At 41.4% G+C, this 16737-nt stretch overlaps 1 protein-coding gene across 1 annotated transcript in view; it reads left to right on the top strand.

Annotated features, from left to right (window-relative positions):
* The window catches only part of TLE4 (transducin-like enhancer of split 4), a gene marked incomplete at its 5' end in the record, with an annotated part of 97003 nt that overhangs the window by 40953 nt on the left and 39313 nt on the right, over positions 1 to 16737 (top strand). The window contains 2 exons of the mRNA XM_009700118.1: positions 12527 to 12731; positions 13158 to 13174. Of these exons, the coding sequence (XP_009698420.1) occupies positions 12527 to 12731; positions 13158 to 13174 (222 nt within the window). The remainder of the gene's footprint in view (positions 1 to 12526; positions 12732 to 13157; positions 13175 to 16737) is intronic.

Raw genomic sequence — 16737 nt, forward strand, 5'->3', positions numbered from 1 at the left:
TGAACCACTAAACCACACAGAAGAGATATAAACAGACTAGACAGTTGTCAGGGGAGCCTGGCAGTAACTTCTGTTGGTCTTCCTCCACCAGTCAGAAGTAAATTTTCTGTTTTGTTTGCTGCTGTCTGAATTTATCTCTTCAAGACAATTGAAATTCTATTGCCTCAAATTTTCGTAATATCTGAATTTTGCTTTTGTGCATTAAAATTGGACAGCTCTCGCCTCCCTCACAAGACTGATTTTTACCTTGCTCTAGTGCCTTTTTTCACTCTCCTGTTTTATGTTGACTTAGGAAATGCTGTGTGTGGCCCTCTCTTTAGTTTTAGACACAGGACTGAAAATTTTGTGTTCATTAGGTTTAAAGAGAAGTAATCTAATCCAATCTTTAAGAGGTTTGTTTAAAAAGATGGAATAAATAGGATAACAAGATGTCAAAAAGGCTTAAGTTCTAGTTGCATGAATACCCTCAAAAATACTACGTCTGCACTTAAATTTAAAGTCTAAAAATGTAGTATGGGACTAAAAAAGGCTTGTCATACTTTGTGAAGTGAATACCAATAAAAATAAAACTAAGAATGTAATTAGAAATTGTGGCTTTTCTCTATCTATAATTATGTTGTCTTATATTATTTTGCTATATGATAAGTCTGACAGAGTTTGTGTTCTTTTAACCCTGTGATATTTGAAAAGCTTCTGAAGTTCATTTCCTCTTTACAGTTTTTAAAAATACATCTTTTAGTTACCCATTGAGCTGTGTATCAGATGAAGACAGAAGCAGTATTTGAGAGTACAACTGTATACACATTGAAATACAACTGTAGCTTAAGTTTCTCTGTGCTTTGGGGGGCCCTGTGCAGTTCACCTCACTCGTGCTAAACCCCTTTGGTTCAAACAGAGGAACCCTGGGTTTGAGTTTAAAATGGATTTTACCGTAATGGAGGATGACACAAGGAAAGAATAGAATGCGCACAAATCATGTCTCTCTTTGTGTTTCACATGTATATATTTTTGTATGAATGTGCTCTGATTTAATGGAATCTGATGAAGCACCTTTTAACTTTGCAGTATTATTCTATCTTCATTGGTAAATGAACCAAACCACTGATCCGTGCAGTTAGAATGCAAAATACGGAAGTGAGCCTGGGACCCAGAGAGACAGCTTGTTCTCCTGACAATAAACTAGTTGTGTTTAATGGAATGAAACACAGTTATAATGACTTCTTTCACAGGTCATGTTCAGTTTAAAACTGTTGATGGGCTGAAACAAGTTAAATATCATCTACTTCTGGAGAGATGCAGGGAGAAAAACTAAACCAAATCTAGGTATCATAAGCATGCTGCAGGAGTACGGTAAATCTGCATCTGGTGTTTGCCATGGACAGTATGGTACAGCGTTCTTGCTCAGAGCAAATTGTAGTGCACATCCAGAGCTCCTTTCCAGGTTGGGTGTATTGGGATGAGTAGTGTGATGTATCCAGTTGATCTGTGTGACAGCTACCATGTTTTTAAATTAGAATCTGCAAGATCACACTGTTGGAACAACACACAAATTGTAGCCTTAAATCAGTAATATGATCTAATTAGGAATGATGTTTTCACTTCCTGTATTACTAAACTAAGTCATCTAACTCTCCTAAAATGTGGGGGTTTTTTTTGTTTGCTTGGTTGTTTCTTTGTTGTTTTTTTTTGTTTTGTTTTGTTTGTTTGTTTGTTTTAATCCATTATGCTATTTAATCAGAACATGCTGTGTGAATGTGGTTATATTTTAATAACGGAACCAGGGAAATAACATGTATCTTCGTAAGAATTTTATCAGAGTATTTTTTTTTTCCTTTGTTTAAAATAATCAGTTTTCAACTGCAGTTGAGTAGTAAGGCAGAAATGGAGGCTACTACTTGTGTGCCTGTTTATCACACGGGGAGAGATAAATGTACCAAAAACTTAAGAACAGGTATGTGATGGTGTTCAAAGAAAATGCAGTTTAGCACAAGAAATGCTGAACCTCAATTTTTAGCAGTGACATTTTAATGATAGGAAGTCTGCAAAATTATTTGCCATCAATTGTGAAGGCAATAACAAGCCTTGGTGGTTTTTCACACCCTCTGTGTTAAGTGCTTTCAGAATGACAGCGTAAACTGTGTTGGAGAACTCCAAGGAAGTAAAACTGATTAAAATGTTCATGCTTGAATGGTGCTGATGGAATAGTTCATTTGGACTTTCTCTACCTCCTGCAGCTCAAGCTGAAATATTAAAATTCAGTGGATTTAAATCTCTCTCCCCTCAGCTCAGGAAAAAAACATTACATTTTAATAGGTTTTAAACTCATAATTCATTGGTTTGGAGCAGCACTATTAAATCTATTTAAATATTACTTGTATTACTAAGGAAATGATTTAAAAGATTTTTCCATTACCATTCTGTACATCTGAGTAAAAAAAAAAAGCCTTTGGTTTAATTTTTAAGCATTTTGTTTTATTATGTCACTTTTATTATCTTCTTTAAAAGTAAGCAAATGGCAGTTACTGGAAGAAAGGACTCCTTCTGTATTGTCACATATAATCATCAAGCTATAACGTTCCTTCTTTAACACACTACTTGTCACAATTTCTACCTTGTGTTTGAGTCTGAGGCGCTTGTTTGGCCCATCTCAAAAAGGTGTGTAATTTTTGGTTGCTTTCAAGCGAGTAGTCCATTTTACAGCTGTGGAGAACAACGCCTGTTTGAAAAATAACAGTATGCCGTCGCAGGCATGGAAACCTTTGAAAGCGGTGTGGTGCAGATAAGTGCACACAAGTTGTAATAAAAACTTGGCATCAGTGCATGCTGTTGTTGCCACGGTGCCAGTGGTCCAGGGCTCCCACCACCAAATGCCCAGGCGCTTTTTCGCGTTGGTGCTTAATGTACAGAGGCATCTCCCAGTCCTCCCAGCGGAGGGTGGTTTGTTTCTGCCTCTCACGTGTACTTGCACTGTGAGGAAGAGCAAGGGGCTTTTGGTTGAACCAGTGCAGCTGAGGGGAAATGTTCTGGTTGCAGTATGTATGGCAAAGTCATTCCTGCCAAGCGCATGCGTTCAGAAAAGGGAGTTTGGGGGAGGATGAGGAAGGGCAGTAGAATAGGCAAGCGTGTTGTAGCACGGGGGGCAACAGTCACTTGTCTCTTCAGCTTTTCTGGATTGCTTGTTTAAAGGTGTATTAAGCAGTGGTTGAAGCTTAAATGCTGTAGAACAAGTTGGCCACGTGCTGTCTGTGGTACACAGGTTGTTACACTGGGAAGGTGGCAGAGGAGATTGACGTAGTGGGTATGTGCTTTGAGTTGTGTTTGTTTGTGTGCCTCAAAGAACTGTTGAAATTCATTCCTCCCTGTTTAATTACTCTTGTTTGCTGTTTGTATATTCAGGGTGTGTGATGATATGGTCCTGCAAATTTTTTGATGCTGCCTAGTGCCTGAAATTGAATTGTAGAAGGAATTGTAGGAACAGAAGGCTTTTCGGTGAGCATTTTTTAATTATTAATCTGAAGTCTGGCTAGGTTAAAGACGCCTTGTTTTTTGGGGGGAAAGAGGTGTTTTGTAGCGATTTTTCTTCATCTCCCCTTGCTCCTAGGTGCCAGCTTCAGAGAGAGCCTTGCAGGTGAGGCCTAGTTTAAATCAATCTCTTCCATATGCAGATTATCCTGATTTAAAGAAGCTGAAAGTGAGACACAGGATCTTTTTTTAGGGATTTTTGAGGGAATTAATTAGAATGTAAGTAATTCTGGGTTCCATATTTACTGAAAAACCTCTCCAGGGATGGATTTTAAATACTGTTGCAACACTTGGAATGAGGTGCCACTGTTTTCTTCTTTTCTTCCTATTTTCAGTAGCTGTGGTAGCTACTGAATTTATATTGGTCTGCCACTATATGAGCAGTCAGTAACGTTGCAGTGTGAAGTGCAGACCACTTATTACATCTCACTGCCAGTATGCTGATGCCAGAGGCCCTGCTCGTTATGCTTAAGTAAGTGCATATGACATGAGTGTTATGGCTCACATACTGTATCTGATCAGGCAGGAGAGCTGACTCCTGCCTCCATGTTTCTCAAGGTTTTCCAAACCCTGGTACCAAAGCTGTGTGACCACCGTATCTTTTTTTTGAATTAGGATTAATCAGTGCAGATATGAGAAGTCCTATGGAGTATCTTCTTCATATTTCTACAGCATGATCATATGCAATATTTTATTTATGACTATATTTGTATGCTCTCACTTCACATGCAGTACTAGGCAGAAAACACTGTTGCCAAGGTACGGCTTCCAGTGTATGGAAGCGGTCTCCAACCTAATACAGATTTGCCATACTCCTTCAGACTCCTGGTCCGTTATGTGCTGTATATTACCTTCAGCAATGGCCTTAGACCAGTGCTTTGGAAAAGAAGAAAAAGTGTATAAAGGATCTGTTTGGTTTTGAAGTATTGTGAAAACAGGGTTTTTCGAAAAATGCGTCGTTGTAAAATCAGCAGTGTTTATGTACTCAGTGGAGAAGCAGCCCATTTTAATGTGTACCCTTACCGTACAGTACAGCTTAAAGACAGTTATTATTGTGTCATGGTTTCATACCACAGGGTTCTGATATCACCCCTAAACAAGGTTGCATATTTGTCATCTAGACTTCTTCCCAACAACACTTTGTAGGCCGTTGCCTACAGCTGTGAATGAGGACTCCATACAGTGGATCAGTTAAGCGTTTGGTTTTCCTCAGGAATGTGAGGAGTTCTTTTGGTGTCTTCAATCTTAAATGCAGGCTAAAGCGAGGGCTGTAGTGCTTTACTGGGATGGACGCTAAAGTACTGCATGAGGAAGGTACTTACAGATATGAAGTTCATCCATGAAGAAGGAATTTAAGAAATCTTAAATCTTTAAGTTTTCTGATATTTCAGAATGTTTGACTTTTGTTAGTGAGACAGTTCCTTGCTTATTGTTTGATGAACTTTTCACAGACACTTCCTTAGTATGTGAATGCGTCCCAAGCATTGATGAACTTACTGACTTACTCCAGTAATGTTTCTGAAACAAGGGAATACTGCTTTCCTTGTTGTGCCTTCGGAAAAGGCTGAGGCAAAGGGAACAAATGGTCCTTCCACAACATTGGAGCTTCGACTTCAATGCAGGTGATTTGATCCTTATCAAGACCTTCCTTTATCAAAGCTGCTGTAGCTGTCAAACTGCACTAAAGCGAAAGAAATCACTTTAAGTTAGTTATTTGACTAATGGGCACTACGTTAAAGAAACAGAATACTACATTTGTCAGTGGGATCTACTTGGAGAGAGAGAATAGTATCCTCATGTCCTAACACCTAAAGTGGACCTGTGGGAAGAGGCTGCTCACTCCTGAGAACCGCAGGCATTACAGTGCTCTGCGCCAGACCAGAGCTGCACCAGAAACGGGAGTCTTTAAAGATGCAGAGTGGGTTGGAAAGAATGGATCAGTCCAAGCAATGTAGGTTTTTATCCCAAGCAAAGACAATTTGCTGAAATCCAACACAAGGTGTATTTGTGTGTTATAAGCATGATGAAACATAGTGTTAGCACTTATTGAGTTGTGGAGCCTGTGCTTCGCAGTAATTGCTGTCCAGAAATTTGACTTGCTGAGGATTGACTTTAAAAGATGCATTAAAGAAATGCATGTGTGAGGTACATAACATGCATCTCTCTTACACCAAGACTACATGACTCTTAGACTATACCTTGTGAGGAAGCTTAGAAGTGAATTACAGTTGCTACATTAAAAGCTCTGGTGATAGATTGCTTATAGATTTAGCAACTCGGGTCTCTCTGTGACCAGTGGCATTACTTAACTTTTCTTCTAGCTTTTATTGTTTCATTTGTTCTACATCTCAGATGGCACTGTTTTCACTTTTCAGTCATGTTTATGTAGTCCAGAGTTTCAGAAGCTTTTTTGTGTGAGGACCCTAGAAGGTGGTTATTTAGGACTCTGCTGGGGAAGGTGTAGGCATCACTCTCATTTTCTACTTCTAAAGAAAAGGACCGAGATTCACAAGGTCACAACAGGGACACCATTTTCCTTCTGTCAGTCCAGAGGAGAGAAACTCTCTTCCTAGTGTCTGTGGGTAGGACATAAGCAGAGAGAGCACTTGGTAAATAAGGTACTTCAACAAGTCTGCACCTACACTAAAATCCAGAGCTGATTTTTGCCACCTGTTCATCTGTCATAGAAGACACCCAGTTGCCGCCATTGTTATTCTCTTCTCTGTACTGGTCTTTGTGAAAAGGTTTTGAAGTGGAGGTTTGGTGTGTGTGGCACCTTTCATGCCACTGGTGCTCTGTACGGTAAGACCTTGAGCTTACTTGCATTTGGTACTTTCTTTTTTTCATTTTCCTTAGCTAAAAATTGATAGGGGAGAAGGAAGGAGAAGAGAGCTTTAGTGGCATGATTTATGCAAGAATTTCTGCCCTTTTTTAAATGATAATAGAAAGCAATTCTAAAGAGCCTAATTCTTCCTCCCTCCACCCCCAGTGTGAAATTGAGATGGAGAGGAGTCCTGCAAGCAGAGGTAGGAACTATTGAACTCCAGGATTCTGGGAGAAGGTGCACTTGGCCTTTTGCAGAGGACTAGGTTTTTCCTTTATTAAAATGCTGTCCTTTTTCACCACAAATCTTTTATTTACTAGTGGGATGTATTAATTTTTTTGTTACTTTTGTCCTATGTCTATGCTGTTTCATTGAGTGAAAAATAGGCATAAGGGGGGAAGGGAGGACAAATGGTGGAACACGGATTCTGACAGATGTTCCTATATATATGATTAAGAACGGAAATGTACTCTGCATATATTGCCTTTCATCCCACAATATGATTTGGGAGATGACTTTTTGTTCCTGGATCACTTAAAAGATCTTTGAGGCAATTTGTAGAGATATGATTCTGATAGTTTCTTTGTTATTTATGTAGGAGTTCTAAATGCTCCCCTTCTGATTAATGACAGCTATTGATTTTTTTCCTCCCCCCTATAGTTTTCTCAGCAGAGCTTGCTTTCCTCCTGTAGAATCAGCATCCTCAAAGGCAGAAATTACCAATTCTCAGAGAGTAAGAAGCTTTGCATTAGCTTTTTTTTCCTAAGTCTTTTTAATTATTATTATTAATGATCTCCTCCTTATTCTCTCTCCTTTTTGTATTGTTTTTCATTCTTTTTCCTATATTTTATCTAACCTGTGCATTCATTCCCCTTTGCAAACAGAAGCAACTTCTGTGTTTTCTAGTAGATCTGCTGCTTCTGAGTGTTTAGAGTTCCCACCAATCTCTGATACCATTCTTTCACACTAGGCACATTCATTTGCAAAATGATCACTCTCCCTTAGAAGAGTAAGGATAGCAGATTCTTCTACCCTACATCTGTACACAGTCTTTTTGTGACAAACCAATCATATGATATATATGCATGTAGCTCCAGGACCATTCCACTGGAGGAACAGCTGCATGACTCTCTTTGTAGGCTGTTTTGCTGTGTTGTATCTTAACATCAGAAAAAGCTTTTTTGTAATAGTGTGCCTGCAGAGAGAGAACTATACAAAGGAAGTACAAACAGTGCACATTGTGTCAGGGGTGCAAACAGGCATGATAAAAATTCATATCATCCTAAGCACACTCGTAACTGTGAGCCAAAGGACTTCCTTTTCTTGCTGGTCTTTAAACCATTGACATTGATCTTGTGTACTCTTGAGCCATTATTTTTATGTCTTTATTTCCTCTTCATCTTGCTTACTGTTTTATCTGTATGCTATCTTACTAATCATTCGTTCTGAGCTATCAATCACTTCGTCTAACAAATTTCAAACAAACAGTGAAGCTATTTTATCCAGGTCCCCTCCGAGCAGTATTGCAGGTATGGGTAATGCATGCGTATGTGTAGATATAAAATATCTTTTTGAGACATTAGTTTGTTAACATTGGAAATGTCTTCAGGTTAGAGGAGTATGTTCAGGTTGTTTGGATAATGGCTGTGGACTTTCAGGATCTGTAAGAAGAAAAGTGCTAGATTACCATGACACCGAGCTGCTTGGAAAGTATCCAGTAAAAACTTGAACCTTTTCCAGGAAAATAGGCTTTGAATGTGCTGACTATAACAAGAGAGCATTAGAAGCTAATTTGTTAGTGGGTTTATTATCACATTTTACTTTAAATTTGATCTCTTAAGATGTGTTGGGAAAAGAATTAAGCTAAGCATCAATATTTAGAATTGCAGTTGTAAAAATTAGTGGTACTCAGATAAGAACCTTTGCAAAGCTTTTTTACCCATTTGTTTAGATGTGGCTTTGGAATTATTTTACTCCTTACTGTAGACTGTCTAGAAGAACATACAGAAAAATTTAAAAAACCCAAACAAACAAACGAACAAACAAAAAAAACCCAAACCAAACAATCAAAAAAACCCCAAAGGATTGGTAGCAACCAGATGTTACCTTTATTTGACATGTGTTAATATGTCTTGAAAGTTTTACTTGTTTTTACTATGGAGCAGATTGAAATGATCATCTTCCTAAACTTATTACCAAAAAGAATGCAGTCTTCTTTTTTGGCTTCTTTGTGATTGCTAGATTTACCCTTGCTCTCACATCTTTGTGTGTTGGATGTTTCATAAAAACATTGCAATCTATTTTGTAATTCTGTAGGGCATATTCTTGGTAGCTAACAGTTGCTGGTTTTATTTTTAAATAGTTCTGGAAAATTTACAGCATAATAAAGCCTGGTGTACCGCCTTTGCAAGTTTTCACCTATTATGCATTAATGCTGAATATGTGTGCTCTACTTTACGCATACGGTAGTCAACTGTGATGGGATTGTCTAAAGTTAACCACATGCTAAGAGTTCATAAATAACATAACTAAGGATAACGAATTAAAGAGAAGACTGAGGAGTGGGAAGTGAAAACATTACAGCAACATCAAGAAAAAAAGTGTGGTTGTTCAGTTGGCTCATTTTCAGGCTTTCCTTGCAAGTTTTTGAATTGTGTCAGATTTTATGATCTAAATTCATGATATAGGCAGAAACAAATGTAAACTTTCTTCCATATTGGGATATTCCTGTGTGGGGAGAATATCTATCAGTTGTCTTACACTCCATTTCTTTGGCATTTTGATAACTAGAGGAGACCACTTTTTTTTTTACCATTTTGTAGCACTAACCTGCTACCCAGTGGGCTAAGGAATTGCCTGTATTTTTATAATTTTCTCTGTAACCAAGCAGCTGTGTACAGGCCACTCAGGAAGCTGATGCTCACCCATGGACAGCGGAAAAGCAAAACCAAGCTGTGAATGTCCTGGGCATTTGAGTATAGTAATAGATTTCAAAGGTCTGGAAATGGCAGTTCGAGATGCTGTCACTTTCTTGACATTACCTTCTTGAGTATGTCTATTAGCAAACAGTGCTTAATTATGCAATCATATACTTTCATATTCTGAGAGCAAAACCCTACCCAGTGTTTCACTTGAATTCTTGTCATTTCTGTTTTCGGACCGGTGCCTCACTTCTGCCGTACGATGTGCCTCGTGTCGGAGGAGTTCATAGTCCTTTCCTGTGCCAATGCAATCCTTGTTCACGATCCTCCTCCTGTTGCTGGACTTTTAGACCCACCCCAGTCTCAACAACATGCACCATGTTGTCCATGTCTCTGTGGCACAGGCATGTGGGGCTATACTGGAATTTTGGGGTTTAGCTTAGATTTATTTAGCAGTCTGGTTTTCACACCAAAGTGTTTTCTTTGTGGCGTTACAATGTGACTAAATTGCACCAAATTTCCACTGAATCAGTGACCAACACTTTTGTGATTGTGGGGCCATGTTCTTTCCAGATTTCATGTTCCTATCATTTTCTGTGGAAGAGCTTGGTCTCTTCAGGAACGTTCTCCGCGGCGGGAAGGCTGTGGGTTTGGGTTTTTTTCCCTGCTCTCTCCAGTTATTTTCAGAGCTCTCTGCAATTGAACTTGCACTGAAAACATGTTGGTTCTCGGTCAAGAGGGACTGGGACAGCCGTGCTGTTCTGGGTGATCTCCAGCCACTACACACTGAAGTGTCATTACCTATACTACTCTTAATGCCTATATTGTGTCTGACAGACATTAACAATGTTCGGTACATGCAAGGTGCAGTCTGTGCTGCTGTCTTGCTGAACTATGTAGAAAGGTTCTTAACAAAGAGTAGTAGAAAAGAGAATTGCGTTTGCCCTGCAGTTTTCTTCAAGCTCTTTGGAAACCATCCTGTATCCATAGAGGAGATCATAGAGCAAATTGGGTAGGTCAGCAGGCAGATCTGTATGGATTGTACGGTACGGTGCACTAAGTGTCCCTTACCTGGTACACTTTGGTCTACAGTGAAATAGTTAACAAAGGGAAAGCTCTGTCACTGTTGATATTCTCAGGCTCTTCTCAAAGCCTTTGCTTCAAGCCACTGGCAGATTCAGGCAGATACCTTCTTGCAGTGGTTTATAGCACATTCTCAAACAGGAATGGGAAATTCCTTGTTTAAAGTGAGACTCTGGAACACAGATTATTTTGTCCGTTCATTTTCTGTTTCTCACGCTCCTGCTCCCTACCCAAATCAGGCATGCCAGATTGTTCCCTTGCTGTAAGGCAGCCCCATTCAAACCCTGAAGCTAAACAATACACTGTTGGCTCTTGCTTCATTTCGTTGTAGTTAATTTGAAATTTTGAGAAACGAAGCATCCCTCTGTAAGAGCATCAAGCAAGCAAAATGTGTTTGATACTTTCTACAAGAAAGAGTACCTGCTGGAATGCCATGGATTCTCAAGCAGGGAAAGGATGGAGCCTTCCCGCTTCCACCTGGAAGAACCTTCTTTCTGGTTTTCTTTTTTTTGTGCCTGCCCCTCACCCCCTTTTGTATATTTTTAATTTATTTTTTTTTCCCTCACCTCCCTTTCGGATCATTCCCCTCCTTTCCTTGGCACTGATCTGGGTTGGGTGACATGTGCATGACACTGCCGGTCTGATTCCACCGTCCACGTTATATTTCCACGAGCAAGAGAAGGATCTGCACTTTTGCAGGGGGTTGTGGAGGGAGGTGTGCGTGCAGTGTGCCGCACCACTTACCGAGCGTGCTGTATGTGACTCTCGGTCTTTTACTTGCAGCTCACCCTTACGTAAAGATTCATGCTCCAGAGGAGAGGGGAAAATCAAGTGAACAGCATATTGTCTCTTGATTGATTAAAGAGCTGGGTTGCAAGGTGGGAAGTGAATTTAGGTTCAAATGAAAGACAAACAAAAGTAGGACTGGAATCTTTGCAATTAGGAATTTAAAATGAAATGTTTTTATGCAAAGCAAGTTAAGTTTTTGACTCTTCTTCCAAAGTCCTGTATACAGACATGCGGGGGGGAGAGGGCAATCCTAGGGGACTTCTGAGTCAATTTACCCTGAGTCTTGAGTAGTGATTGCTTGAAAACAGAAAGAAAATTTCAGAGCTAATCTAGTTACTGTATGAACAGAAATTAGTTGGACAGTTAGTAGGCAAACCTTAGACCTGAACAGATCTCTCTTGGGATATATTTAAAGTAACTTTTTCATCTGTTCCCCTTTCCTGCCTCCCACCGCACCCCCCTCCCTGCCCCCGCCTTCCCACTGAGTAGCAACAAACAATCTGTCTACCCCACAATGGTTAGTATAGCACAGAGCTTGATGCAGCCCTGGTTGAGGTCAAGCACTCCAATTCGAACCTCTCAAGGGCTTTCTCTATGTGTTGCCAGTGTACTGGTAAAAATGACTTTAAACTCTTGTCAGCGCAGTTACTGGTGCATGCATCACAGTCCCACTCAAATAAACCTGTCACAACACAGAGTCAGCAGCTAGAGAAGAGTACAAGGGCAGGCCTCTAGCTTTTCACTCGAGCATCACTAAACGTGCACAGAGTGCCCAATTATTTCAGCATTATTGAGCAAGCCTACAGGAGGACCCAAGCCTTGCTACATTAGATTTTCTTTAGTAATTTGCTCAAGTACCGCTGAGGACACTTAAAGGGCTTAAAACGGTGGCTGCAACCAGTTTCCTTTTCTGGATTGTTAATTCAGGTTTTCTCTTTCAAATTAACTCTCGCTGCATGCTGTGCAGTGGTGCTGGGAGAACTGTTTAACACTAATTTTCTCAATTTTCAGCTTTTTTTTTTTTTGCATTATATAACTGCTTTTATAGTTACATATGTTTTGATTAGACGTGTACGTGGTGCGTTTCTGCTAGAGAGAGTAAAATGTAATACCTCTGTCAGAGACATAAAAATTTCACTAAAACTGTAAAATTCCCTTCCTTTATTATTTTTTTAAATTTTTGCTGTTGTTCTTTTAATTCAGCCTCAAGTTTACCGATTGTGTTGTGTCCAAATGTGTGGGCATTTTTAAATTAGCAGGATGTTTGTGACAGTTGGTATCTGGATCAATGGGATGCATTGGTTGATCTGATCAATCACGTTCAGGATCAATTGGACAAGCCCTGGCACCCCGAACAAATTCAATATCTGTGTTTCGTTTTTCACAGCAGCAACAACTCCAGGCCCAGCATTTGTCACATGGACATGGTCTTCCTGTGCCGCTCACTCCGCACCCCTCGGGCTTGCAGCCTCCAGCCATCCCACCCATCGGCAGCAGTGCTGGTCTCCTGGCACTGTCCAGTGCCCTGGGGGGGCAGTCCCACCTCCCAATTAAAGACGAGAAGAAGCACCATGATAATGATCACCAAAGAGGTAGGCACTGCCAGAGGAACATGTGGCTTCATTCGTTTCTCTTTTCTTCTTTCCTTTTCTTTAAACTCTCCTCTTTTAAAAAAAAAAAAGGGAGGGGGGGTGGAGGCGGAAAAAAAGGAATCTTCACAAGAATTCCTAGCGACTTGCTTCAGTATTTATTACCTAGTGGTAGCCTGAAATTGTGTTCAAATGCTAGAAATCCCATTTTATAAATCTGGCTGCATAGTATTAATAATTAACTGTACAGAAAAGTTAACATCTGTGCAATTTATTATTTAACAGACATCAGGATTCTTTCTTCCGAATATGATAAATGTATAATTTTATGTCAACTAACTAGTACTTTTCTCTCTCTCTCCCTCCACCTCCCCATCCCCTGCCACTGCCTCCTCCCTTCTTTGCTCTCGGGGGCTGCTCTGCGTGCAGACAGAGACTCCATCAAGGTAAGACTCCATTTCGTAGGTGTAAGGGGTGGCTCGAAAGAGCTGCACGCTGTGTTTCTTTGACGTATGGGCCAGAGTGGTGGAAAAAGTCACAAACTGAAACCAGGTGGTGACGCTTGTTTTGATTAGCAGAGCCCTGCATACACTCTGAAAGTGGCTGGTGGCGGGGCAGCTAGGATTGTGGGCAACATTCTGTCCAGTGAGTTTGATACATACGCCTACAATTCAGCATATGTGCCTGGATGCTTGACCATGCTGGATAGCCACCAGAGTCTGTCAGAGGCTCCTGGGGTTTTATTGCTGCAAATGGGGAGGTGCATCTTGGCCCTACCCTCAAGTGGATCGATCTGCCCTCCTCAGTGCCGCTGACAGTTTAGCAACTCGCAGCAGACCCAGTTGTTGCTGGCTACACAGTTAACCTGCCCAGCACCGAGTAGATCGATGTAGTTACAGAGTGGAGCCTGAGTGGCTTTCACAATTTTCGGGAGCATAAGATTAAGCCTTTTTAGGTGACAATGAGTGTGAAATGAAAGATACCCCTCTCTTACAAAGGGCAAGACCTGTGCCCACCTTAGTGAGCACCTATGACCAATTTGTCAAGTTTTTAGTGGTACTTTTTTTAGGAAGATGTAATTTATTCTTGGCATTGGGCAAATGGCAGAAGAGGTGTTCACAACACGAGTCTTGGGTGCCCTAGACAAGATTACCAGGAGCTTTCCAGGCAGGTGTTAGCGGTATGCCCTAGGTGGGGTCTGGAGGAGCACAGTGCTGGGCACAGGCTTTGCCCCCACCAGAGCCCTCTCTGGCCGGGGCTGCCATGTGAGGGGCTATGCCTTTGCTTCTGCGGCAGCTCCAGGTGGGAACATGTCCCACAGCCTTCCCCAGCAAGCCTATTCTACCGCTGGCAACTCGGCCACGTCCCAGCCAAGTGCAGCTGAGCCGATGGTTGTCAGTTTTGCCATTACCCACATGGCTCTGCATAACAACCAGGAGCTGACAGGAACTGTCAGTTTTTACTGTGAGGAGCAAAGGCACTGAAGCTGTCTATCTGCCGACACAGGACAACAGAACGTTGGATTTCACTTCAGCTTCCTTGTCATGGCGGCTAGAAACTGGGATTATTGCTTTATGAGGCAAGGCTGGGTGCAGATTAATGATGATTTCCCTAGAACACTCCCTCTGTTCACTCCCTGTGAACAGATAGATTTAGTCCATTTTCTCTTGCATCCAAACAAACAGGTATGAGTAGAGCACATACCTAAATGTGGGAATACAAACCCACCTGGTTTCTTTAGCGAGTTTGCATACCTGTACAGCTGGAACCACAAGCGTTGTACTCAAGAAAGTGGAGAACTGGTGGTGTATGCCAGTCACTGTTTTTAAACAAAATATGCTAGTTGTGTTTCTGTAAGGTCTGTGGGATGTTGGGGTGTTTATGCTGGCATGGGTGTTACAGGGATTGTTTATACCAAAACTGCTGAGTTCGTCTGGGAGTGATTCAAAGGCATTGTTACTCATACAGCTTCGAGAGGGAGAGGAGGATGTCACTACTTTGTGCCAATTTACTTTGAAATGATAAGTAGATGTTTGTCTTGCATGGTGTTCAGGTTGTGAGTTGGCTTGTGTGTCAGCGTTATGGGGCTTGCTGCCAGCTTTGCAAGGTGAAATAGTTTGCTAATTTCCTTAAATGTTTCCAGTGATGCCCAGAGTAGCAGTTAGTCGCTTGTTCGATCGATCTGTCCTCCCTTAAGTGGCTCCTGGTTAAGAGAGGCTTTTTATGATTGTCTGCTATGTGACTTGAGATGGTTTTTGTCAGCTAGAACGTGCCAGTTGCCAGCAGCTGGAGTCTGTGTGCTTGTATGAAATAATTTATTCATGCAGGATAATGCTCCTTAACATTTAACAGGTAATGAACGTGACATAAATTTCCTTCTTGCTTTTAATTTTTCCCTTTCCTCTTCTAATGTGCAAACAGGCAGCTCTGGTACTCTAAATAGTAAGTAATTTTTGGCCATCTGTCAAAAGGAAATTTCAATACAAATTTAAATTAATGGTGCCTGAAATTTTTTATAGCTCCTCTAAAAGCCTCTAATGTGCAGAAAATTCTGAATCTGCTGGTAGTAATTAGTGTAGCATGTAATGAGGATATGGGCAATGTTATACAGCCCCAGTGTAACGTTTTGATATGGTAGCAAAATTTTGATTTATGCAAGGTTGTGCCTGGGTTTAATTGTGAGAGACACTTTAAAGTGTTTTCTTGCTGATACAGATTATTAAGCAGGGCAGATTTTAGAATAGCTCGTAAAGTGTAAATTTACACTTTAGTGTACTATTCAGATAACAAAGGTACCCTACCCATTTCTAAAAAGAAAGGAGTTTGGCAGAAGTGTCCTGTTTCTTGCCACCACTTCCAGCGCTTTGGATTTGCTGGGCAGTTGTCATCGTGAAACTTGCTGTCTCTAGCTGTGCTGGTCCCGACCCTGCCTCATGGTTCAGGCCAGGGAAAAGGCAGTTCGCGTCACTCTTCTAAATGTGATGTTTTCTGCCTGGTAGGCCAGATCGGGCTCACATCCTTCCCAGCACTTCCCCGGAGCAAGCAGTTCACTGCTGAAACTGAGTAGTCACCTTCCAGGTAACAGAAGATTGTCCAGGAGCTATTCCTAAATAATAGATCAGCATCGGCACAGCAAGCTCTGTGGAGAAGGGCAGCTTTGGGAGCTCTTTGATTTTGTGTTGGATTCAGTCCTCCGAATCGTTTGCAAAGTTTGAAGTGTGGGAAAACCCGAGACGCAGTAAACTGGGTCATGGGAGTGCTCTTTGTGCAGCGGCGAGGCTGCGGAGCGGACAAAGGGAAGGGAAGGGTGGCAAGCGCCAGGGCTGTGCTCAAAGTGCAGCCCTGGCTTAAGGGCTCTGAGGGAGTATAATGTGTTTAGACAGAAAGACAAACAGTTCTGCAGTTAACTGAGCAGCTTTTCACAGAGGACTTGGTGTGTCCCCTTTTCAAAGCAGTAAAACTTCTCTTTTTTTTTTTTTTTTTAAAAAAAAGAGGATTGTTCTGTGGTGGATTCTTGCTTTGCTAATTGCACCCCTCAAGGATTTTTCCACCTCCTGCAAGAACTGCTGATGCAGGAGGCATGTCATTCTTCCCAGTCCTGGTACTCTCTCTGGAACAAATGTGGCAAAAGTTTCTCTGGTCCCTAACAACGTCTCTTCTGTAAAACATAACCCTGTGAAGAAGCTAAGGAAGCATTTTGTGTGCAAAAGCACCACCTGGCAGAAAGTAGTCTGACACTAGCAGTCTCTTCCCGTGGCTCTCGCTGCAGCAGCTGGAGTGAAGGAGCCTCCAGATCAGACGCTGGCTGGGTTGTGGGTCTGCCAGAGGTAGCCGGGATGTCCCCGAGCAGGTTATTCAAGAATTGCAGAGTCTTCTGAATTGCTGCCTCACACATGAGGTTCAACTGGTGTAACTTTTTACTGCGTCTGTTGTTAATCCAGATCTGTTGTTCTTTATACTAATTTTATACTCGTGTGGTGTGTTGCCTTCCCCCCCCCCCCCCCCCCCC

This window comes from Cariama cristata, unplaced genomic scaffold (assembly GCF_000690535.1).
Source record: "Cariama cristata isolate BGI_N322 unplaced genomic scaffold, ASM69053v1 scaffold23595, whole genome shotgun sequence".
NCBI classification, from domain to species: Eukaryota; Metazoa; Chordata; class Aves; order Cariamiformes; family Cariamidae; genus Cariama; species Cariama cristata.